The sequence below is a fragment of the Pimephales promelas genome, chromosome 19, assembly GCF_988280905.1.
Source record: "Pimephales promelas chromosome 19, fPimPro1.hap1.1, whole genome shotgun sequence".
NCBI lineage: Eukaryota > Metazoa > Chordata > Actinopteri > Cypriniformes > Leuciscidae > Pimephales > Pimephales promelas.
Genome location: NC_142787.1, coordinates 2,576,901 through 2,600,935, shown reverse-complemented (window position 1 = coordinate 2,600,935; position 24,035 = coordinate 2,576,901). Strand labels below are relative to the sequence as shown.

The 24,035-nt window shown below is 42.2% G+C and overlaps 1 protein-coding gene across 1 annotated transcript; it reads left to right on the top strand.

Moving 5' to 3' along the window:
• Positions 1-409: 409 nt before the first annotated feature.
• LOC120473636 (solute carrier family 22 member 6-A) lies at positions 410-23,565 on the top strand. Its single transcript, XM_089123542.1, has 10 exons — positions 410-995; positions 6,925-7,028; positions 7,403-7,557; positions 11,036-11,204; positions 15,329-15,452; positions 15,851-15,966; positions 16,119-16,333; positions 17,424-17,532; positions 22,578-22,784; positions 22,874-23,565. The coding sequence occupies exons 1-10, from the start codon at positions 615-617 to the stop codon at positions 23,013-23,015; spliced, it is 1,722 nt and encodes a 573-aa protein (XP_088979668.1). The 5' UTR covers positions 410-614; the 3' UTR covers positions 23,016-23,565.
• Positions 23,566-24,035: the final 470 nt, after the last annotated feature.

Sequence of the window (24,035 nt, the reverse complement as noted above, 5' to 3'; positions counted from 1 at the left end):
AATCAATCACCAAATAACAAATGGAAAACATAAAAAGTTAACGAGAACCGACAGGTAAGAACTGTAACACAAAGATGATGAGAGAAAATGAGAGAACGTTGTCAAAACCTTGGCCAAATTTCTGAGAACATTCCCAGTTAACTTGGTTTATTTATAGTATTTAAGTTACCAGTTTATATTTGACAAACTTTTTTTAAAGTGCACTTTACAAAACCATTGTTTTCTTATTCATATTAAAAAAAAGTAAAGAAAGAGACTTATTTCGTTTTCTCAACGGGTTTCCTCAAAGTCACTTGTTCTGCACAAGCTCTTTATGAAAATTCCAGTGCAGGGGATTTTAATCAGATTAAAATGTATTGTACTCTGCGTGTGTCATGGAGGGGGTGACTTTTCATTCACTTCAGCTCAGTGTTTGGAAGAATACTTTGTGTTCAGAAATCAGAAACTCCTTTGGCAACCATTAACCCCAAAATTAATCATTCAAAGTTTTAAATAGCATTTTTTTTGTGTGAGTATTTTTCATTTAAAGTAAAGAGTACAGTCGTGGTGAGTTGTGTCAATCTGCTGAGGAAAACTCTTGAGATCTAGAAATATCACAGGAGTCTTGGATCAATATGGGCTTTGCGGATCTTCTAGATGAAGTTGGCGGGTTTGGACGCTTTCAGCTGATTCATGTGATGCTTCTGTCCATCCCGGGTCTTCTGATGGCTTGCCAGAATTTACTAAATAACTTTACTGCTGGTGTACCGGAGCATCACTGTCGCATACCCAATATAACGGCTGCCCTGAATGAGAGCACCTCATCGGTCCTGCGCGCGTTTATCCCACTGGATTCATCACTGACACTGTCCAAATGCACTCGGTACACTGAAACTCAGTGGCATTTAATCACTGACAAACTGAGTCACAGAAATGTGACTGAACTGCTGACAGAGAGTTGTGCTGATGGCTGGACATATGACAAGACTGAATTCAGCTCATCTATAGTATCAGAAGTAAGTTGTTTCATTAGCTCTGACATAAAATATGTAGGCCTATTTCTCAACATTATTGGTCAAAATGTATGTAGTGGAGTACAAATGTTTTAGGATGAAAGACAGCAAAGAAAAGTTTTGAAAGTTGTAGTAGTAGTAAAATCTTTATTTGTCCCTTTACATGGCAATTTAAGTAGCAAAGTTCTAAATAGGCAAAATATTGCAAATCTAGTTTTAGTTTTATGCAAATTAGTGGCAATGAGAAATGTGTACAAACTGCAGACATGGAGCCTGGTCAGATTTAATTTTTGTATATATATTGCAGCACAAGATGCTCCTTTGGATGCTTTTTCCAAATCACGCTGGATAATATGGATCACTAGGTTTAGTCCATGCTAGCCAACAAACGGCTGTAAGCAAAATAAAAACAAACCAAATACTGAGACATTCTTAAATGAACATGAATTCAACTTATTATATCTACATGTTAATAAAATTAGAAAATTTAGAAAAGTATTACTAGGGTTGTTGTGTAGGACTCAATAACCACACCGTGTAGCCCCGTTCATGCTGCGTTTACTGAACTGACGCAAACCTTACATTTGTTCACCCTTGCTGTAAATCACTGCCGTAACCTTTCTAACCCAAAGGCACCGTAACCTGTCACTCACAGTGCATAACATAACAGAGTCCAACAGGAAACAACACTGCACGTCATGGCCGTGGGAACATATTTTATCATGGGCGTGCTGGGGGCGGGGCTTAATGGGCGTGGCTTGACAGAGTCGGCGCCAGAGCAGATCTACTGAGCACTGCCGTTTGAGAAATATTTTTACGCAAAAAAAAAAAAAAAAAACAGAAACAGAAACACCTTTTATTATTATTATAATTATTAATAATTATTATATGGGAATTTCCCCACCACTTTTTTTTTTTTTTTGCAAGGGTCGATATTGTCCCCAGCACTTTTAAACATCTCGCGGCACGGATGTACTACAGTCTATGGGATGTGCCAATACAAATAAATAAAACATCCGGTTAACTAGTCTAGCAGAGCATTCATTTGTTAAATAAGAGGAGAAATAGCACGCTTAAATGTGTTGTTTTTTTAAATCAAGTGATCAAAGTACTCGTTGACTCGTTGAGTGCTGATTCCCTGCTGAAAAATCCAGCTAAAACCAGCCTAGGCTGGTTGGCTGGTCTTAGCTGGTTTAAGCTGGAAGTAGCTGGTTTTAGTTGGTCACCCAGCCTGGCTACCAACTTGACCATCTAGGACCAGCCTGACCAGCTGAAAAAGTGTTCAAAACCCCTCTAAAACCAGCCTGATAAACCAACTAACCAGGCTGGGAGACCAGCCAAAACCAGCCAACCAGCCTTGGCTGGTTTTAGCTGGATTTTTCAGCAGGGTGGCTCGCGCTGCCACAAGGAACATCTTCACACGGACAGGAGCTTGATCAGTTGCGGAGAAATCTCTATTCGTACCGGTGAAACCACAAAGTAAAATGCATTCAAACATTTTGTCATGTCCCTGCTTGACAACAACTGATAAACATAATCGGTTTTAATGAGGGGAAAACAATAACTATGCGAGTGTGGAATAGAACTCAGAAACTCTTGCACGTTAGTCTAATGTTCTACCACTAGAGTCTGACTAGACCATTACATTACTACCATTACAGCACATACAGGCGAATTTGGGGGAATGCAAGGTCTCGAGGTGCATTTTTGTTGAACTTAACTTGAGTGCCGCGTTTTGAGAATGAGGTTTCGTTCGCGAGACGCGAGCGCAACAGTTGCGTGCGCGTTCACAGGGAAAATCATTGGAACAGTAGCAGAGGGTAATGGAAAAACTCGTTCTTTGTGAACAGCCCTTAATGCCAAAGAATGCTTTAATCAAGACATCTATATTTTGTTTTTTCACATGCATAAAATGAGTGTCAAATCAATTTTGAGATGCTGGACCTCAACCAGTGTCATGTCACTCACTCTATGCGAGATCGACTTTTGCCTTATGATAGGCAGCCAGCCTATTCATTTCTATACAACTATATTCGACAACATATGGAAATGAAATAATCGTTAGAGTCGTTTTATAAAGGTAGAAAGTGTTCTTAAAAAACATGCTGAAAATCAAAAAGTTATTTAAAGTCACGTCATATTATATTTCAATGTAGTGAAACAGCTGTCGCCAGGGGGTGCTGCAGCACCCTCAGCACCCCTAGTTCCCACGGCCATGCTGCACGTTTTCAGACATAACATTTTCTCTCTGACCAGTATGACTGCAGCTTATTTTGGCGGTGGGGGTGTTTGACCCTGAACCAACCCCTGCAGAAAGTGAGTGGTTTTGCACTCTGTGCATGGTATCAAACCTCGCTTTCATCCAAGCCTGCGAACCTTTCACCTGAGCTCTGGCTTTCTGGAGCCCTAAGCTTCCACGTGTAGGAGCTAGGTCAGCTCTCAAACAGTCCAGTGGTTGCTTTAGTTCACGCCCAATCATGAGCAATGCAAGTGACACTCCAGTAGTGGAATGCCCGGGTGGTCAGGAGAGTTTGGTCGAGTGCATTGCTGAAGGTTTTCCCCCTTCCTCCAGACAAGCACGGATTCCATTTTTAAGTGTTTTATTCAGTCTTTCCACCCCCCCACATTAGATGGACCTCATCGTTAGAAACTCAGTGAACTCTGCTGATGCAAATTGGGGCCTGTTATCCGTTATGACAACTATGGGGAGGCCCCAGCGCCCAAACAGGTTGTCCGGGCGGTCGATGATGGAGTGTGCAGTGATGGAGCTCAGCTGAAAAACCTCAGGCCATTTTGAATGAAGATCGTGCACAACCAGCAGGTAGCGAGCGTGAGCAAGTGCCCCGTGAAGTTCTCCACAGAGGTCAACCTGAATATGTTCCCAGGGTGAAGACGGCCAAGGGGTCGGGGTGAGAGGGGCTGTGGCAGGCTGACCAGTTTTCCCACTCAGGAGGCAGCAGGCGCAGTTACGCACCAGCTCCTTAACATCAGAGTCTATGTGGGGCCACCACACTGTGTCACGGCAGCACTGCTTCACCTTGACCACCCCCAGGTGCCCCTCATGTGCCATGTGTAGCACTCTGGACCTGAGAATCTTCGGAATGACCGCACGGTGGCCACGGGCCAGACACACTGCCCCCCAGCAGGAGTGCTCATTGCGGAAGCGGTAATAGGGGAGCAGCTGGTCATCCACTTTGTCCGGCCAGCCGTCCTGGACGAAAGTTACGGAGAGTTGTGAGGGCCTCGTCTGTAGCTGAGGCCTGCTGCAGCTCCGCCAGAGTGACTACTGAACTGAGGGGCCCGTGCAGGATGTGGACCCAGTCTTCGTCGCTCTCTGTGTCTGGTGTTACCTCGTCTCCTTCGTCACAGACACAGCTTTAGACAGGAGGTCATCTACCATGTTGGCCCGCCCAGGCATAAGCTCCAGACTGAAGTTATACTGGTTCTGCCTGTCAGCCCACCCCAGCAGTCTCATGGGCCTGTGCCCCAAGCCTTTAGTCACCAGCAGTGCCGTCAGTGCTTGGTGGTCTGTGCGGATGGTTAAAGGCCTCCCATATAGGTAAACATGCCAGCGTTCGTCAGGCCAGGGGTTCCCTCTCCCCCACCGAATACTTCTGCTCTGCTGGAGTACTTGCCCTTGAGGCGAAAACCACCAGGCGTTCCACCCCCTCTTGAATCTGTGAGGGGCGTAGAGTCAGAGTAGTGTGGCATGAGTCTGAGGTAGTAAGTGGCCATCCCCAGGTAGGAAGACAGCTTGGATGGTGAACGCGGGTCTGGCAGGGACAGAATGGCCTCAGTGTGGTACATTATTGGGGCGATACCCTCCTTCAAGATCCTGAAGACCAGGAACTCGACCTCCTCAACCCCGAACAAGTATTTCTCAGATTTCAGTGTGACCCTGCTCAAAACGCTGAAATACCTGCTCCAGGTGATCGTCATGCAGTGCAGTGGAGGGCGCATGCACCACCACGTCATCCAGGTAGATGGAGACCCCCTGGATACCAGCCAGTATGAGTGACATTATCTTCTGAAAATAGCTCGGGGCTGATGAAAGTCCAAATGCCATGTGTTTAAACCTGAAAACCCCCATGTGCGTGACAAACGCTGTAAGATCCATGCTGGCCGGTGCCACAGGGACCTGGAGGTAGCCGTTCTGTAAGTCCATCTTACTGGCGTTGACGGGCTCTATGACGTGCACCTCCACAAGGCAATGCGGTTCGGCCTACACCGCGTCACGGAGGGCCAGGGGAATGCACCGTAGGAGCTGGATAACAGGGCAAACTGACACATCCACAGTGGGATGGTGTACAAAACCATCCCGTTGAACAGTTGTGGCTAGCGGTCAGGCCAGGAGGCTGCAACCTGCAGGACATGCATCAGGCCCCTAGCATCACTCACAGTAAAACCCAGCGCAAGAAACAAGTCTAGGCCCATAATGTTAGCTCCCTTCCGGGTGATGCAGAACTTGGTGGCAGGCGCACATTGTTGATCATACCTGACGGGCAAGCTGGCCACATCCAGAATGGAGGTGGGAAAATGGCCATAGCCTAACAAGGGTTTAGCCGGTGCTTCCAGAAGCATGTGACTGAAAAAATGGTCATATGTGTATTTGTTCAGAATTGACACTTTCGCCTGTGTCCATGAGGAGTGGAATGAGAGCTGTGCCCACACGGCATGTGCAGAGCTTGAACGAAGGCTGTGAGGTCTGTACAGTGTTTATGGGGACAGCCGCAGTATCATGGCAAGCAGGGGAAGAGCGGCAGCAGCATGCAAAATGGTTCAACTTGTTGCAGTTACAATAACGTTTCCCCAGGGCAGGGCATGACTGATCTCTCTTTGTATGTTTAGTGGAGCCACAGTTGCTACAGCTCTTGCGCCCACTCTCCCTGGACCCCCTGTCCACTCTCATTACATCTAAATGGTCACTCACCCAGTCAGCTGCCTCTGCAGTCTCAGTGTGCTGAACTGATGGTGGTGATGATGATGTCACAGGCTCGTGCACAGCGTGGCTGAACTTGCGCGCCTCCATTAGGGCCGTTTCCAACTGCTTTTCAATTGCTGAAGGGTCCGCTAGTGTCGTGGAGTCTGGCTCTAGTAAAAATATCTCCCTCAATTGGTTACATGACGTTTTCTCTATTAACTGGTCAACTATAAGTCCATCCTCCAAATCCCCAAATCAAGTCTAGCCAGCTCACGTGATGCTGATACATAGTGGACAATGGTCTCACCCGGCTTTTGCGTTCTCTGACAAAATTCAAAGCGATATATCCGCTGGCTTCTTCTAGAGCTGAAGTGGGCCTTCAAGGAGACCGTGGCTGTGAGGTACTTATCATCCGATAAGGTGAGCGTGGCGAAAATTCACTGTCCCTCCTGCCCAAGACAATGGCGCAGGAGCACACACTTCCTCGCCTCTGCTAGGTCCCAAAGTGTCCCAAAGCTAGCAAATGATCCTCAAACAATGTCACTCATCGATCCCAAGGAACAGCTGGATCGCCGGGAACAGGTAGGAAAGGTGGCGGTGGTGGTAAGACGAGTTCAGACATCCTCGTTCGCCAAATGTTGTGTTTTAAGATTCAATAACCACACCGTGTGGCTCCGTTCATGCAGTGTTCACATAGCTTCACTTAACAGTGTCTGTTAGGGCTCTCTCTTAGTCAAAAAGTACGGAGCCCCTAAAGAGACATGGTGGTGGAAAAAAAAATAGGATGGGAGAATTTTTTTTGTTTAATCTTTTGCATTCCCTCGCAAGTTATTTGCGTTCCCAGCAATTGTGAAGGGAATATCTAGATCATCATTTAGTCAACAAAATTAGTTACACACTCGATGCTCCATAGGAATCAAGTGACGGAGTCAGGACCACCATTTTTGTCAAGCACGAAGAGTAATGCATGTGCAATGTTTTGCAGTAACTCTTTTCTCTCATTTGTCACAGTGGGATTTAGTTTGTACACTTCGTCCACTCAAACAGATGAGCCAGACCATTTACATGGGAGGAGTACTGGCAGGTGCCATTATATTCGGAGGGTTATCAGACAGGTAAAGCATCTATATCTTTCTGTGTACACGGTCAGATTTTCTTCAAATGTTCTTTTTTCAAACTCATTTGCCCAGTTAGATAGAAAAGAACTGATAAAAAAAACTGATGCAAATCGATAGTTCTGATTAAACAGTTGATAGAAAACAGATCGGTATACAACAATTTCCCACTATCACAGAAATTTTGATATAGAACTAAATTAAATATTTTTAACAATTAACTTATTGACTAGAAATTTATTTTAAAATGTACAGATCCCATGAGACAAGTCTGCAAGTCTTTATGGATTACAAAAAACTCCACAGAACCATTTTAAACTGATGAAGGAGATTTCAGATTCAACTCTTTATTGTGTGTTTATATTCTCGTGTAGGTTTGGGCGAAAGGCTATTCTGATTTGGTCATATTTTCAGCTCGCTGTCTTAGGCACATTCACAGCTCTCTCTCCGTCGTACGTGGTGTACTGCATCCTCAGGTTCCTGACAGGAATGTCTGTGTCCGGAGTCATTCTCAACGGCGTCTCGCTCAGTGAGTGTCTCTCTTCACTGTCATCCAGCATACATTATACAAAAATGGGTGACACTTTACAATACGGGTGCACTAATAAGCTAACTAATGCACAGATAATACTGAATTAATGTGTAACTAATGATTATTTAAGCTATTCATTAATGATTACCACATTAGGAACTAATTAAGAGTCTGTAAGGTTAATGTATTAGTTCATACATGTATGTAATTGTGGATTAATTCCATAATAACTAATTTTTTAACTAATAGTGTTAATTACCAGAATGAGCCAAAGCCTTGTATTTCAACTTCCAGATAATATGACAGGTACACTAATATGCATTAATAGATGATTAATTACTTCATTGTTAGTGCAAATTCATGGGCAAATTAGTACAATTACGTAATGACTAGTTAATAATGATGTGCCCCATCAAGTAAAGTCATAACATAATGATACCTTTGCAAATCATTAGCTAATGATTAATTAAAGCAGACAACTGGAAGTTGAAGTGCATAGATTTGACTAATTGTGATAATGAACACATTAATTTACACTATTAGTTAAGAAAATATGTTATTAAGGAATTAATACACAATGACACATTGAATTAATAGCAATTCATGTATTACTTAATCTATTAATCATATAGACTCTTTATTAGTTCCTGATGCAGTAATCATTAGTTCTTCATTAGTTATACATTAACTCATGATTATCTGTGCATTAGTTAAGGATGAATTAATGCACATTAGTGCACCTGTATTGTAAAGTGTTACCCAAAAATGATTTACAAAGACGGTTAAAATACAATAAAAAGAATCTCTCAATGAAATAAGGCAATTACTTAAATGTTTAAATGCATATGCTATTTTACAAAAAAATATATAAAGGTAAATCAATGGAACTTGGTGCAGCGTCATGGTGTTGATGCTATGGGAAAGCTTTCAACATTAAATGTTGAATAGGCATCTGACTCAGAGGAGTTAGATATGTGATATGTTCATTGTTTCCGCACACTTCTTTTTATTCATTTCATTTATTCATAATTGCTGTAATATTGGGTGTGTAGCTACGCTGCATTGCAAACGTTACAGTTCTGCAAGTGTCTCATACTGATCTCCTGAAAGAGATATACTTCCTTTCTGGGGGTTCTTGGATGTAAATGTTGTTTGGGTATTGAGAGATGTGTCCAATTCTAGCTGAATATTATGTCCCAATTTACGGATTGGTGTGTCACAATTGATCAAGACAAAAGGGTCCATATTTCTCTGCCTGAAAATTGGAAGTTCCCCGGGCTGCTTCACAACTAAAGCATGCTTATGTTGATTCTTCTGTCAATCTTGGCCGAGGGTACCCAACGGGTGAATAATATTTGATGTAACAGGTGGAAAAATACTTATGTTGTCATTTGTGATGTGGGTGTGGAAACAAAAGGCAATGGCCCACTGTGGGTCCAATAGTCAAGACTATTTCGTCTCAGTTCGGTAACCACTGATAAGCAGCTGCTTCCAAACGCTTTGATCATCTTCAGTCTCAAGTCCTCTAGTTTTCACCAGTCCGCACCGTACAATGATAATTCACAGCTTCACGAGTTCACACTTACATGGAGGGCGGATGCTGCAAACTGCCAATGTTATCATCTTCTCTTCCCTCTTATCATTGATTCCTGAGTGCTGTCCACTCGAGTTAATTATCTGTATACGTGCTCCTCCCGAACTTAGTTACTCCTCCACCTTGGAGGTCTTCAGCTCCACTCTTGGGAGTCTTTAACTTCCACCCAGCATCATGGATCTTCGTCTCTGGATAATACTCTTGCTCATTCTGTCCTGGCTTCTTCCTCCCCAGTTCCGGGAGGGGGGAGTACAGTCACAATCCTTAGTCACTAGTCCAGTCGCCACAGAACTACATTTCCCAGCATCCCTCCTGGTTCCCACCTGCACACACTAAGCCACAGATGCACCTTCTCATTCTTTTTAAATTTTTACCATGTTGGGCTGCGTTTCTTTTTCCTCAAATGCATCAACTCATGCCTAATGCTGATTGCTTGCTTTAATTTCTTGTGTTATATGAGAAAATACATAATTTTTGTCTACCTGATGTAGTAGATTTAATGCAGATGTTGTTTAGATACGGAATTAAATTAGTTTAATGGTGTTGGTATTCATTTTTCCCATAACGTCAACACCAGGACACAGCATTGAATTCCCTTATCTCAGGCTACATATGTAACTCGGTTCCCTAAGAATGGACCTAGATGCTGTGTCTACATGTCTACATCATCGGATCTCTTTTAACCAATAGAACTGGCGTTTCCACGCATGCCTTAGACATCGGCCATGCTGGAGGTGTTCCCATAGCATCAACACTGTGATGTAGCATCTCCTTTCCTTCTCAGGGAAGGGTGTTAAATGCGTAACCTGAGATGTTTTCAGTCCTGGTCCTGTTGACCTACCGCTTTGCACACTTTACATATATCCCCTATTTAACACACCTGAATCAGATCATCAGCTGATTAGTCGGGAGCTCCATGGACTGAACTGAGTGTGTCAGATAGAAAACGGGTAGAGTGTGTGTCCCCAAGATCAGGATTGAAAACTGCTGGGTTAATAGACATTTAGGCTATGTTTACACGGAAACGATTCTGAAGAGAAAACGCAAAAGTGGCGTTGCGTCATCACTTTTTATTCTGCGTTTAGACGAGCGTTTTGTGTGGGAAATCCGTGTGCAAATGGTGACGCAAAAGTATGTGAAATTCAATGTAGTGTGCACTTCAGGTGGCTAGGAGTGCATACTACAACAACACCAAGACAACGCGTCTGCGTACAACCTTCACTGTCAAGCAGTATTTGCGTTTTTACCGTTTACACAGGAACGCGGCGGTGGAGCGTTTTTAAGATTTCCACTCTGGAGGGTGGTTTCACTTTTTTGCGTTTTTAAGCCCCAAAAATGCCGTCGCCGTGTAAACGAAAGGCACATCCGATAAAATATTTTTACGCTTTCACCCGCGAGCGTTCCTTAATATCAACATTGAGCTGACTGCACTGCCACTATTGGATGAAAATAAAACTGAATTGAGCAGTGAAGCTACTTTTAAAAATTACATATTGTATAAAGCTGTATATAAATAAATGTGACTTGACTCAAAATGTTTGTATATATTGTAAAAGTAAGCAATAAGGTACGAGAGGCTGTGCTGTACTATCATGAATAAGTAACGGCTGAAGGGCGTTGTTAGGCACGTCCGTTACTTATTCACGATACAGCACTTGCCTTGAGTACCTTATTGCTTTTATAAAAAGGTTACCCCACAATAAAACTGTTAAAGTAAAAAAAAAAAATAGCAGTGTTGCACAATGATACACAGAACCGTTGGGTGAAGCGGTCATAGCCGTGTTTTATCATGAATAAAGCACAGCTATTGACCAATCAGATTCAAGGATAAGTAAATAAGTAAATGTTACTCGACTTGACTTTAAATTTTTGTGTTCTCAGAGGTGGAGTGGATTCCCACTAAGACTCGAACTCTGGTGGGCACCTTATCATCTTTCTTCTTCACATTTGGTCAGATGCTTCTAGCTGGAATTGCATACAGTTTGAAAGACTGGCGTAAAATACAAGTGGCCGTCTGTCTCCCTTTCTTCATCTTCTTTTTGTACAGCTGGTAAGAGATTATTCAAATAACTTTTTGGTTCTGAATAACTTTGTGACTAACTGGAATTATTAGAACAACCTATGCTCACTGAAAAAATGTCTGCATTTTCTGACATTTCTGCAAAATGATATTACTTTTTTTTGCATGTTGAATGTTAAAAATCAATAAACAAATTTCAACAAATTTACTGTCGCAGGCACACACCAATTCTGAAAATGTAGGGTATAAATCTGTGTTTCTTACTCGTAATTTATGACATTGTGGTGCCATTCATGTGCATTCAACTCATTTGATCTTTTCAACATCATTTGACACCATGAATCAGCAGAAAGGCTAATTGAGTTAACAGATTCCTTTTCAATTGAAATAACCTCGAGGTTGTGAAGTCTTTCCTGACCCATAGTTCGCCTCAACCATGTGTACAGGTGTCTCAGGGCACTGAATGGTCACATGTACAACTGCTGACAAGCAGTGTTTGTACAAACTGAAAAGGTTTTTTTGAGAGAGATTTGAGATTGAGATTACAGTCCTAACTCAAGACGTTTCCTTTCGAGGGAACTCGCACTGTGTCAATGACAATACTATGGGGAGCGAAATGCCCTCTATGCCACAATGAAGCCTGTCTGTCATAGTGTGAAGCTGTCTCAGGCACTACAACTGGGTGTTAAGGGTAGGTCCAGACTATAAAATCTCATGAATGTGAAGAGGGGCACAGGATAGATGGATAGATGCCCTCTGAAAGGTGGGCTCTAGAGGACTCCATGCCTCCAGTTGAGTGAGCCCTCACGACCAAAGGTGAAGGCAAACTGTACACCTGATAGGCCAGGGAAATAGCCTGAACTATCCAGTTGCTGACGGTCTGTTTAGAAGTGGGGAACCCCTTCTTATGTGACCCGAAACACACCAGTTACTGTTCCGACTTCCTCCACTTCCTCCCTCATCTCACATCTTCCGCCATCACATGAGGTGGAGTCTGAAAAACCTGCAAAACCATAGACCTCACCACATTGGAAGGCACCCTAGGCCTGGTCTGAGGTGCAAGATGGCCTTAATTTTTCCCGGAGCAAACTCCAGGCACTGTAGAGATGTGGAGAGTGTCTGGAGATGTCCTATTCTCTTAAAGGAACCAACACATTCTCACCCCAAGGCGTCACCTTTGACCATGCTTCAATATTTGACGTTTTAGGCGCCCTTTAGCGTCACTTACATGACGCGATCCTACGGCGTCATGTAATTGACGCTAAAGGAAAGCGTCAGTTAGAGGACGCGGTTAGGTTTAGGTATGGGGTGGGGGTAGGGTACACGCGATCCTAGGGCGTCATCTAACTGACGCTAAAGGGCGCCTAAAGCGTCAGATATTAAAGCATGGTCAAATGCTTCCCAAGGCGTCAGTTACGTGACGCCTTGGGAGTGAGAATGGGCTGAAGGAACACGCCGACTTTTTGGGACTCTAGCTTATTCACCGTATCCCCCGGAGTTACATAAGGGTATGTACTGTAAGTCCATACATACTGTACCCTTTTCATCTCCATAACTCTGTCTGACGCACCCACTTTTAGCCTAGCTTAGCAAAGACTAGAAGTAAATGGCTCCTAGCATACTATTCCCAATAAGTGACAAAATAACGCCAACATTTTGCTATTTATATGTTGTGATTTGTATAGTCACATTGTGTACAAATAACAAGGTCATATAAGACACAGGCATCTTTTAACCATATTCATACTGGGAACTATCAGTGTTGTAGTCAAGACCACCTCACTCGAGTCCGAGTTGACACCGAGACCAGAGAGAGTCGAGTCCGAGTCAAGACCAAGTCCATAGAGAGTCGAGTCCATAGAGAGTCGAGTCCGAGACCAGAGACGGTCGAGTCCGAGTCGAGACCGAGACCAGTGAGGGTTGATTACCTAATTTACTTGTATTTACTTAGAGAAATCCTTTTTTTTTTTTTTTTTTACTGAATTTACTTAGAGTTTAAAAAATATGATCAGTTTAGGGTAAAAAGGCCACATAGTAGGTGGTGTTAAAAGTAATTTTATTACAATTTGTCATGCGCAGTTGCGCACTAGAAAATCACCAATCACTGGGCGTGTCAATCAATTTAAAGAAATATTTTATTAACATACATTAATAATCATGAAAAATATTTTGAATTGAACTCGAGTGGACTCGGGAATAAGTCCGAGTCCTAAAAAAAAAAAAATGTTCGAGTACGAGTCAATTCCGAGTCCAAATGGACACGAGTCCATGACAAGACCAAGACCATTAAAATATGGTCTCGAGACCGAGTCCGAGACGAGTCCGAGTCTCGAGTACTACAACACTGGGAACTATATTCTCAGAAGGCGAAGCACTGCTACTTGGGCAGAGTGATCAGCCCCCTGATTCTGGTCCACCGGGGACATGCATTGCTCTGAGAGACAACAGTTTCCTCTGTGACCACAGGAGGGTCACTCTGATGTCCTAGTCTGGATAGAGGGTGTAGACAACATGAAACGAATCCCCATAATGCATTGCAATGCTCAGCTCCGCAGGCCACTCCCACTACTCCGCCCATCAATGGACACTAGAGTTGAGCTCCACTCTACGCTACCGCCTGGAAATCATTTCGCACAAAGAAATCCAATAATGCGTGCTAATATAATATGACGACGTAAAAGCGTCGAGGTGGCGTCCGTGCCATCCGAACAATGGATTGGCGTGATTCTATATGGGCTTCAGACAATCGGCACACTTACTCTGACGCGTAATTTTACATGTAAAATGCAGCCGAAACTTGGAGCGTTTTGTCTTCGGCGTCTTCATTAATCCCCTATCAGACGATCCAGGAGTCTCCCGCATATTGATAACGGCCTGCAAATTAGTTCAAATCTCGAGTGAGTGAGCAAGAGTCCAAACCGTATAGTGCGCACACGAGGAAGAGGGAGAGAGCGAGAGTCTTTGCGTGTGTGCGCCTCATGACACAGAGACTCAGGCACCGAAATTTTCGTTCTTATTCGGTCTGGTTATTACCGTTAACGTTGGAACCGGTTCCCTATTGGCATCGCGTTTCGGTACCCAACTCTATCCACAATGCATCCGTCTGCGTATTCAGTACCTTCGTCCTTATTTTCAAAAAGTTTCTGCCGGTGATATCAATCGCACTGCCAGTGATCTGTGATTGGTCTGTCAGCACAATAGGCCCAACCCCCTACGGGCGGGTTTTAAAGGGTGGGAACTAGTGCTTGTAGTCTTTACAGAAATCCCCCCTTGAACTCTTCCTCCTACAATGAGGTAAAATGATGGGTTACACTTTATTTCGATAGTCACTTTAGATGTTCTACTAATTATAAGTAACTTTTCAACTACATGTCAACTAACTCTCATTAGAGTATTAGCATATTATAGTAGACTGTCAGTAGACTGTTAGGTTATGGTTAGGTGTTAGGCTTTGGGTAAGGAGAATAAGTTTACTTGTAGTCGCCAAGTTACTTATAGTCAGTTGAATGTCTGTTGGGGGACCAACAAAATTAAAGTGTTAGCAGATATTAAGCTGACAGTCTACTAATACTCTAATGACAGTTAGTTGACATGTAGTTGAAAAGTTACTTATAGTTAGTAGAATGTCTAAAGTGGACTATCGAAATAAAGTGTTACCAAATGATGATAGGAGGAAGTGAAAAAGGTAAATAGCGGATTTCTCTCGTCTCAGGGGAAAATGAGAGAGTGTGGCACGACCGTTCAATAGTATGACTGGATTTCTAACAATGAAAATCTTAATGCAAATGGGTGGAGTGTCCCTTTAAAGTTGTTGTTATATATTTGTAATGTTAGATATTCAAGGTAAATTGAAACCCAATGCTTACATTTAAAATTATAGTCTGGCACTTTCTCTCACAAAAATCCAGTCGACGAGGTTTGAAAACCACTGGCCTAATTGCAATGCTAAGTATAGAGGTCATCTTTAAATTTTTCATTTTTTCATCCTGTACAGAAAATGACAATGTGATTGTGTTGATTCTGAATATGATTCTGAAAAGGTCACCAGTATGTTTAAAATGTGTGTAGACTTATTAGAACTATAGATATTCTGCACACAGTAAAAATAATGTAGCATGCATTAACTAACTGAAAGAAATGTCTCCATGTCAAAGGTGGTTCTCTGAATCTGCTCGCTGGCTGGTGCTGAATGGCCGTTCTGAGGAGGCACTGAAGAATCTCCACCACGTAGCTAAAATCAACGGCAAGCCCGAGAAGGCAGAAAAGATCACGTTAGAGGTTTCACATCAGCTTTTCATATCCGTCATAGTTAAACACTATACTTATCGAAAGTGTAGGGTTGTTTTTTAAATTATATTTACCGGTATTCATGTGCTAAATTTTCACGAGTCATCATTACTCCAGTCTTGAGGGTCAAAAATAATCTATAAATCATTCTAATATGCTGATTTGGTGCTTTTACTGTTTTCTATTATTATTTCAGTTGAAAAAGGTTGTCCTGTTTAGAATTCTTTTTTTTTTTCAGGATTCTTTGATGAATATAAAGTTCATATTTATTTATTATAATAGTCATAACAATGTGCGTATTTACTGTCACTTTTGTTCAATTTAATACATCCTTATGAACCCAAACTTTTGAACAGCAGTGTATGTGTTTCATGTATGCTGATGTTTAGGTGCTGGAGACACACATGCAAAAAGAAGTTCAGTCTAGTAAGAAAGTGTATACTGCACTTGATCTCCTGAGAACACCAAACATGAGGAAGATATCCATGTGCCTTATGATCGTCTGGTAAGAATCAATTTTATCATGTCAATGTTTCAATGTCTGTATGCAAGAAATCTGGATGGTGGTTACGCCTCTTCTTTTATGTATACATTTAAACACATAGATATAAGTGTATAAAAATCAATAATAAACATGACTACTGTAATTCCTAACAGGTTTTCAACTAGCTTTGCATATTATGGACTGGCCATGGACCTGCAGAAGTTTGGGGTGAACATATATCTAATGCAGATCATCTTTGGGGCGGTAGATTTTCCCGCTAAACTGGTTGCTCTTCTTATGTTGAGCTTTCTGGGCCGACGTTTGACCCAAGGCTTGTGTCTCCTTGTGTCAGCATCTGTAATATTTGCCAACATTTTTGTTCCTAAAGGTAAGACAATAGCTTTATTCTATTATGATACGCTACAATCATTTACCTAATTAAACGGCTAATCCCGTAAAGTGAAGACAGATTTTATAAATGATAATAATACAATTTAATATAAACCCTGCTCCTGGAGGGATACCTTGCTACTGGCTTCAGTTCCAATCCTGCTCAGACATAGTTGGATTCAAGTAATCCTGAGCAAGAATTGTGTAATAAAATATCCAAAAATCTATTGCACAGTGTGATATATTTCCTGCAGTTGTGTACTTACAGTTTTCCAAAAGTCTGTTTCAGAGATAATCCAATTTTAATTAAGTGGCCGTCCTGGAAAAAATGTCGCCTGTCAATGACGCAATTTCCGCACTATCCTCGGTTTCCTTTCAAACTGCCATAGCCATGACGTAACCATGGCGACAGACGTGGACAACTGTGTACTGCGTAATGTAGCGGCACAAAGTTCTTGTTTCTTTCAAACAGACCATACTTTGGGACAAACGAGGAGAACTAAAATGAGGATGCTAGTTTTGTATAGCAAACAAACTAACACTTAGTATAACATTATAACTTTCAACACACAGTAAATGCTGTTTATTGTCATAGTGTAACGTAGAGCAAGTGAAGCAGAGCTGCGTTACCTCATAAGTTTAATTCGTCTAATAAACTGACCTGTGTGAGTAATCCAACAGTTGCGGGGAGTTCGGTAGAATTAAATGTCCTTATTCCTTTATATCCACAGGACTCTCTTTAGCAATCACAACCGGCTGCTTCATACCACTGTAATGTTAAAAACATGAATGTTTGCACTCATCCATAAACATTATTAGATCCATCAGCTTGACAGCAAGTCCTGCGCCTTTGTTATTGTTGGAAACTACGCCCTCTTGTGGCCAAAAAAACCCCTACATATTGTGCAAAAATTCAGAAAGTGCAAATCCAGAAAAAATCAAGTCCATTTTTATTAGTTCTCAAGAAACAAGATTTGGCAAAAAGTTTTGTTAAATGTCTTATGTCATGTGATAACACAAGCTAGAATATCACACACAGGTGTGTCTAATCTTGTACTGACGGCTAATGAAGCTGTTTGTCATTGCAGATATGCAGTTCACAAGGACAGTGCTTGCCGTTCTTGGGAAGGGCTTCACGTCATCGTCCTTTACTTGTGTCTACCTATTTACTGGAGAGCTTTACCCTACTGTCATCAGGTCTGAAGCATCCAAATGTTATAGTTTTGTTTAAACCATTAAGCTAATTGCAACTACAGTACGTACAAATAAAGTAACATGGAATCTTGCACAACATTATAGCATTGCATATGAATATATTAGGCTATTCATTCAGTGTCATGTTAGTGTTGTACAGTATGGATGTTATAGTCCTAAATATAAGTGACACAGTATAGTAAAATCGTCTTGGTTTACAAACAAGCACAAGTCCTGAAAAGTAAAACCAAAGTGTCTCGATCGCCCCCTGGTGGTTGGTCCCAGTACATGTCATGAACCTGCCCTCCTCATGAAGTCTAATGGGATGCGATGGAAACTAAACAATCAAATTACACTTCAAATAATTTTTTATCAAAGAGGTTTTCTGCCACGTTCGTTTGTTTGTTTAGTTTTTATAATTTACTATAATTTAATTTAATTTACTGATAATTTACTCACCCCCATGTCATCCAAGATGTCCACGTCTTTTTTTCTTCAGTCGAAAAGAAATTAAGGTTTTTGATGAAAACATTTCAGGATTTTTCTCCATATAATAGACTTCATTCGGTGCCAAATGGTTCAATTGAATAAACTGAATTTATATTGCGCTTTTCTCGAACTCAGAGTCTCTTTACGGGGCAGGTGAATAAGCAAAAAACAACACATAGAGAGATGGGAGGGGCGTGGGGCTACGGATCCAGAGCCTGGAAGCACCAAAACTGTGGAGCTTGGACTTGTGGATGCAGAAGAGATCGGCTGAGGTGGATCTGAGGGACTGTTCGGGTTGGTAGGGGAAGAGGAGGTCAGTGAGGTATGAGGGAGCCAAGTGGTGGATGGCTTTGTAGGTAAGGACCAGGATTTTGTATGTGATCTGGTGGGAACGGGACGCCAGTGTAGTTGTTTTAGGACTGGAGTGATGTGGTGCCAGGATTTGGAGAGGGTGATGAGTTGGGCAGGTGCATTCTGAACCAGTTGGAGTCTTTTCATGTAGTTTGAGCTGATGCCAAGGAGTAGTGAGTTGCAGTAGTCCAGTCCTGGCTGCTAAACTATGGTTGAAGATCCGCTCAGGAGTCTTGTCAGTCGCTCATATTCCCAACTGTAAATTTACTGATTCTTGTGATGATTTTGAGCCCCTTTGTGTACTCGTGCAGGAGGTTGGTGTGTCAGTTTTAGATATTGTAAATCATACAAATTGGTTGTGATTTAAAAAAAAAAATAATTGTCATAAATAAAAATGTGAAAACCCATACTTTGAAGACCATAATTTGATTTTCAGTTTTAGATGTCAATGGTTAATTTGTTTTAATAATTAAACAACTAAATGCCATATAAAAATGGAGAAAGATTCCTCCTCAGAGAAATCACCTTCCGCAACCTTAAATCTATTGATCATCATCATCTCACAGATCTGCTCTCCACCTGGACTCAGCCCTCACCTCACCTGATGATATCGCAAACCACATCTACTCCGCTTTGTGTACCTCCCTTAACACTCTGACCCCCTCAAAACAAAAACTGTCACTTTTAACAACTCGTCACCCTGGTACACACCTGCACTCCGGAAAATGAAACAAACTGGCCGCTAACTTGAACGCCTGACAAAAAAATCATCGCTCACAGTCCATCATGAAGCCTATAAACTCCACCTCATTGCCGCCAAATCTACATTTTGCTTCGTTTCGCTTGGAGGTGTAACGGCGTGTACATACACGCAGAATCACTCGGACATTTAACGGCGTAGACATATACACGCGGATAGCTCAAAATGCGTATAGACAACACACGCCACTTGACTTGAAAGAGTCACGAGATTGTGTCACGGGTGACAAAATCGCTCAGTAACGGAACCTTCTTGAGAGTCCTGAGTTTCCTAGGGGAACGTATTGGGTGCAACACTCCACTACGGTTCCGGGTGTGATGGAAACATGCCCGTACTGATTAGCGCTAATGCATTGCAGGTGTGAGAGAGAGAGGAGCGGCGCTCACACAGGCTTCCTGTTTCATAAGCCACAATATAAAAGGAGCATTTAGAGAGTGTTTGCAGCGCGGTTGGTGGGTGTACAGTGTGTCAAGATTCCAAAGGGTTGACTCTGGGCAGTGCTGGATACAGGCTTCCTTGGAAAAATCGTTGGAGTGTGGAGATCGCCCATTCGAGTTTGCTGGGTCAGATTGATCGTTTGTGGGAAGACTGCTGGGCCGAGCTAGGGCTGGATCTGTGCTGTGGAAGGAGAGAGGAAAGATAAGTGAATTGTTTTCATCTTATGAACATTTGAACCACTTGAAGAGGATACAGTGAATGTGGATCTGACTGTTGGAGGAGCTATGTGTTTCAGAGTGTGATGAGGAGGAATTAAAAGTGAAAACCCTGTAAACGAGCGCAACGGCCGGAGTGGGGCCTCTGTCCAACCCTATCGTGTGAGTGAATTGCAGTGCTTTTGCCTTATTGATACACATTGATTTATTGCTGTGGAATTGAAGTGAACACAAGTGTGCTGTGTCTTTGTTGAGAAGTGGCCCCCATCCATGCTTACACGTTCGTGGAAGGTTATTATATCTGCCCCCGTCAGAAGACCAGAGTGATACAGTGAACTGAAGAGAGAGTACTGTGTACTGTGACTATCCTCACCTGTTCTACTTACTGTTTGAGCCCAGAAGTATACAGCAACGCTGATAAGGTAATCGTTTAACCCACTGTCGCCCTACCGTGAACTGAGGAGAGAGTACTTTGTACTGTGAAGATCCACACCTGTTCTACTTGCTGTTTGAGCCCAGAAGCATACAGCACCACTGGTAAAGTAACCTTATGACACACTGTCTCCCTATTGTGAACTGAAGGGAGAGTACTGTGTACTGTGAATATCCTCACCTGTTCTACTTACTGTTTGAGCCCAGAAGTATACAGCAACGCTGATAAAGTGATCGTTTAATCCACTGCTTCATTACCGTGCACCCACGAGAGTACCCTGTACTGTGAAGAATCCTTACCTGCCATACTTACTGTCTGAGTCTGGAAGTCTGCAGCACCGCTGGGGGGAAAAGTAAGCTTTTAATCCACTGCTTTATTATCGTGCACCAACGAGAGTACTCTGTACTGTGAAGAATCCTTACCTGCCATACTACTGTCTGAGTCTGGAAGTCTGCAGCACCGCTGGGGGAAAAGTAAGCTTTTAATCCACTGCTTTATTATCGTACACCAACGAGAGTACTCTGTACTGTGAAGAATCCTTACCCGCCATACTTACTGTCTGAGTCTGGAAGTCTGCAGCACCGCTGGGGGGAAGAGTAAGCTTTTAATCCACTGCTTTATTATCGTGCACCAACGAGAGTATTCTGTACCGTGAAGAATCCTTACCTGACATACTTACTCTTGGGTCTGGAAGTCTGCAGCACCGCTGGGGAGAAGTAAGCTTTTAATCCACTGATCCATCATCGTACATCGACGAGAGTTTTCTTTAACTGTGAGAAACCCTTGGTTGAATAAAGATTGTTACTCCTTTGAAACTTGTCTCTGTCTCCGGGTCCTCTGTTGTGTGCCTGTGGTGTCGGCTCCTCACGGTGGTGACTCAGTTAGAGGGGGGGTGGTTGGTCACCCGAGCGTTCCTCCCCTCGACCTGTGACATTTGTTTACGCAAAACTCATGATGTCATTTTGATTTGATCCTCCATGAGTGCAACCAAGGAGAGGACACAATCACAACTATCGCCTTGCCGGCCTTTGGCCTGCCCAGTTTCTCGCTGACGATTAGTAATAGTTGATAAATTAAACTTTTCCCAAAACCTGTCGGGAGTAGGGCTACAACTAGCCTGGATGCCAGCCCGAACTCCGCCCACAATATTTTTTGGTCGGGAAGTTCGGTCTGGACTCGATCCATTGAGGAGTAATTATGATCAGGCAAGAAATGAACGGGCCAATCAAATTGCCAGGGCGGGCTTTATACGATGATGGACAGGCGATCTGCAGGGACGTAATCATCACGTTATCAAAGAGCGCTTGTCAGAGATGACTGCAGCTGGAGAATTGAGATGTATAGATTCTGTTGTAAAATAAATCGACAGCGCATTAATTTTAATAGACAAACAGAAAACTGCAATCAAGGCATTTGTCGATCGGAAAGATATTTTTGTCGTCCTTCCTACATGATTCGGGAAAAGTGTAACTTATCAGCTGGCTCTGACGGTCGCTAAGAAGATGGGACGTAATGAAAAGCCTGTGGTCGTTGTGGTTTCTCCTTTGGTGGCACTCATGGAGAAGTACGTAAAAGAAGTAACACTCGTTATTTAACTTCTAAAATAAATAAAGTTAGGCTACGTTCTGTATTTGAAAACTGCGATATGCAAAGGAGTTGACTTATGCGTTGCTCTGATTGTTTGGTAGGTCTACCGACTATCCAATTGAGTGCAGAGGTGTTTTTTGTCCTGGTTCGGTTACGACACGCCTCATAATCAAAGCCCAATGAAGGAGTTTCAGACTCTTTCAGATTCTTTCTTGAATATGAGTATGACGAAGTCAGGCTAGGCTACAACATCACCTCTATTGAAAATGTTTAACAAACACTCTTCTTGTTCTGGCTTCAGTTGCAAATGCCGGTAACTTTCTCCACAACAGAGCGAATTGCATCCCGTATCTCCATATCCACGGTCGTTTTCGATTCCCCTAACCTAAAATACAATCTTAAACTCGGCTCTCAGCCCGCCCTCTGTTCGTTAATTGGCCTGCTTGTTTTCAGGCCGGAGGAAAACTGAGAGATAGATCGCCATCTCAGACTGAGTACAGAAGCGAACTGAAATTGGGCAGAAGTACGAAGGCTAACTCCCTACACCACTCCCTCTGATAAATTACAGGCTTTTTTGTACATTTATCTCGCCCAACCAGACATTGGTGGGTGGAGTTAGTGTAAATAGCTTCTACCAACAAGGAGGACTATTTGCACTTGGTGTAAATAAACACTCCGAAATTGAATTTCATTGTGTTTGTTGAGCGACAAACCACCAAAGCATGCCTCAGGCAGCCTCTTCATTGTTACTCTAGTTCTCATGTTTGTTCCACAGGCAGACTGGCATGGGCTTTGTCTCCACTATGTCCAGAATAGGATCCATGGCCGCCCCTGCAGTCCTGATCTTGGATGAGATCATGCCGGCTCTGCCTAGCATTATATACGGGGGATCCGCTGTAATTGCTGGTTTAATAGCCTTTTTGCTCCCAGAAACCCTCAACATTCCTCTGCCTGATACCGTGGAGGATGTAGAGGAGAAAAGGTAATGCCTGGTATTCAAATGATCAGTCTCATTAATAAATCAGCTTCACAACTTCGTATAACATTGTACTGCACATTTCACTCATACAGGGAAAAGCAAAATCTTAAAGAACAGACACAGAGTGAATCGCTGGCCTTACAGGACATCAAACAAGATGGGGGAGAATATGAAGAGAACAAGTCTACTCACCTCCATCCACTGTCAGAGAATCCAGTTCAAATAAAGGAATAGTTATTACACACTGAGACAAACATTCAGAGACTGTTGATGTCGGCTGTCTCAATCTAGACCAATAAATGGAAATTGGGAATGAATTTCTGATTGAAAGCAGCTGATTCCTTTAAAAGTGAAGTGATGTATACATTACATAATGCACTCATTGTTATTCTCCAAAAGTGCATATAATAGGTAATTTATGTGACAATAGCAATGTATTGTGTGATAAACAGACTGAAATTTGAGTCATTTTTCACCTGATAATCTTCAACTGTCTTCGTTTTTTCCCTTTCATGACATTGTTGAAAAATCAGTTGAAGTTAATGCGTAATTGCAGAGATTGATTTTGTTCAGATTTTTAAAGGCACGGCTAAGTGAGAAGTCTTATGTTATTATACAGTAAAGCAATTATGCTCAGTAATACCTTCTGGATGATTATTTGAAATGTGAGTAATGAAGGATCTGCAGTCATTTAATTATGTGAAACTTATGGTGCAGAATGATTCTGCTTTTATTGTATTGTAACTAAATGTTGGTTTACAATAAAGCTCAGTTCATTAGCCCATGTATTATCATGAACTAAAATTGAGCCACACTTGTAGGTTGGTGCTAATTTATATATATATATATATATATATATATATATATATATATATATATATATATATATATATTATTAATTTATGTTAATTCATAATACATTAACTAGTATTATACTATGAGGCTGTTAAATGCTTGAATCTGATTCTAAGGTGTGCAAATATTTAAAGTAGTTCCAGGCAGGTCTCAACCACAATACAGTTCCATATATCACTTCGCCAAATGATTTCAGTAATTTCAAAGGTCCTTACAACTGACAGCAGCAAAATAACAAACCACACCCCAACAACACCGACCAAGCAAATAAATAGTAAACAATAGGATAAAAAAACAAATTATCTACCCCAAAAATACTTTTTTATTATGTATGGAAAGCACATACTTATCACGTATCTAGTCACCACACCAGCTCTATCACCTCTAATGCCTGGTTCA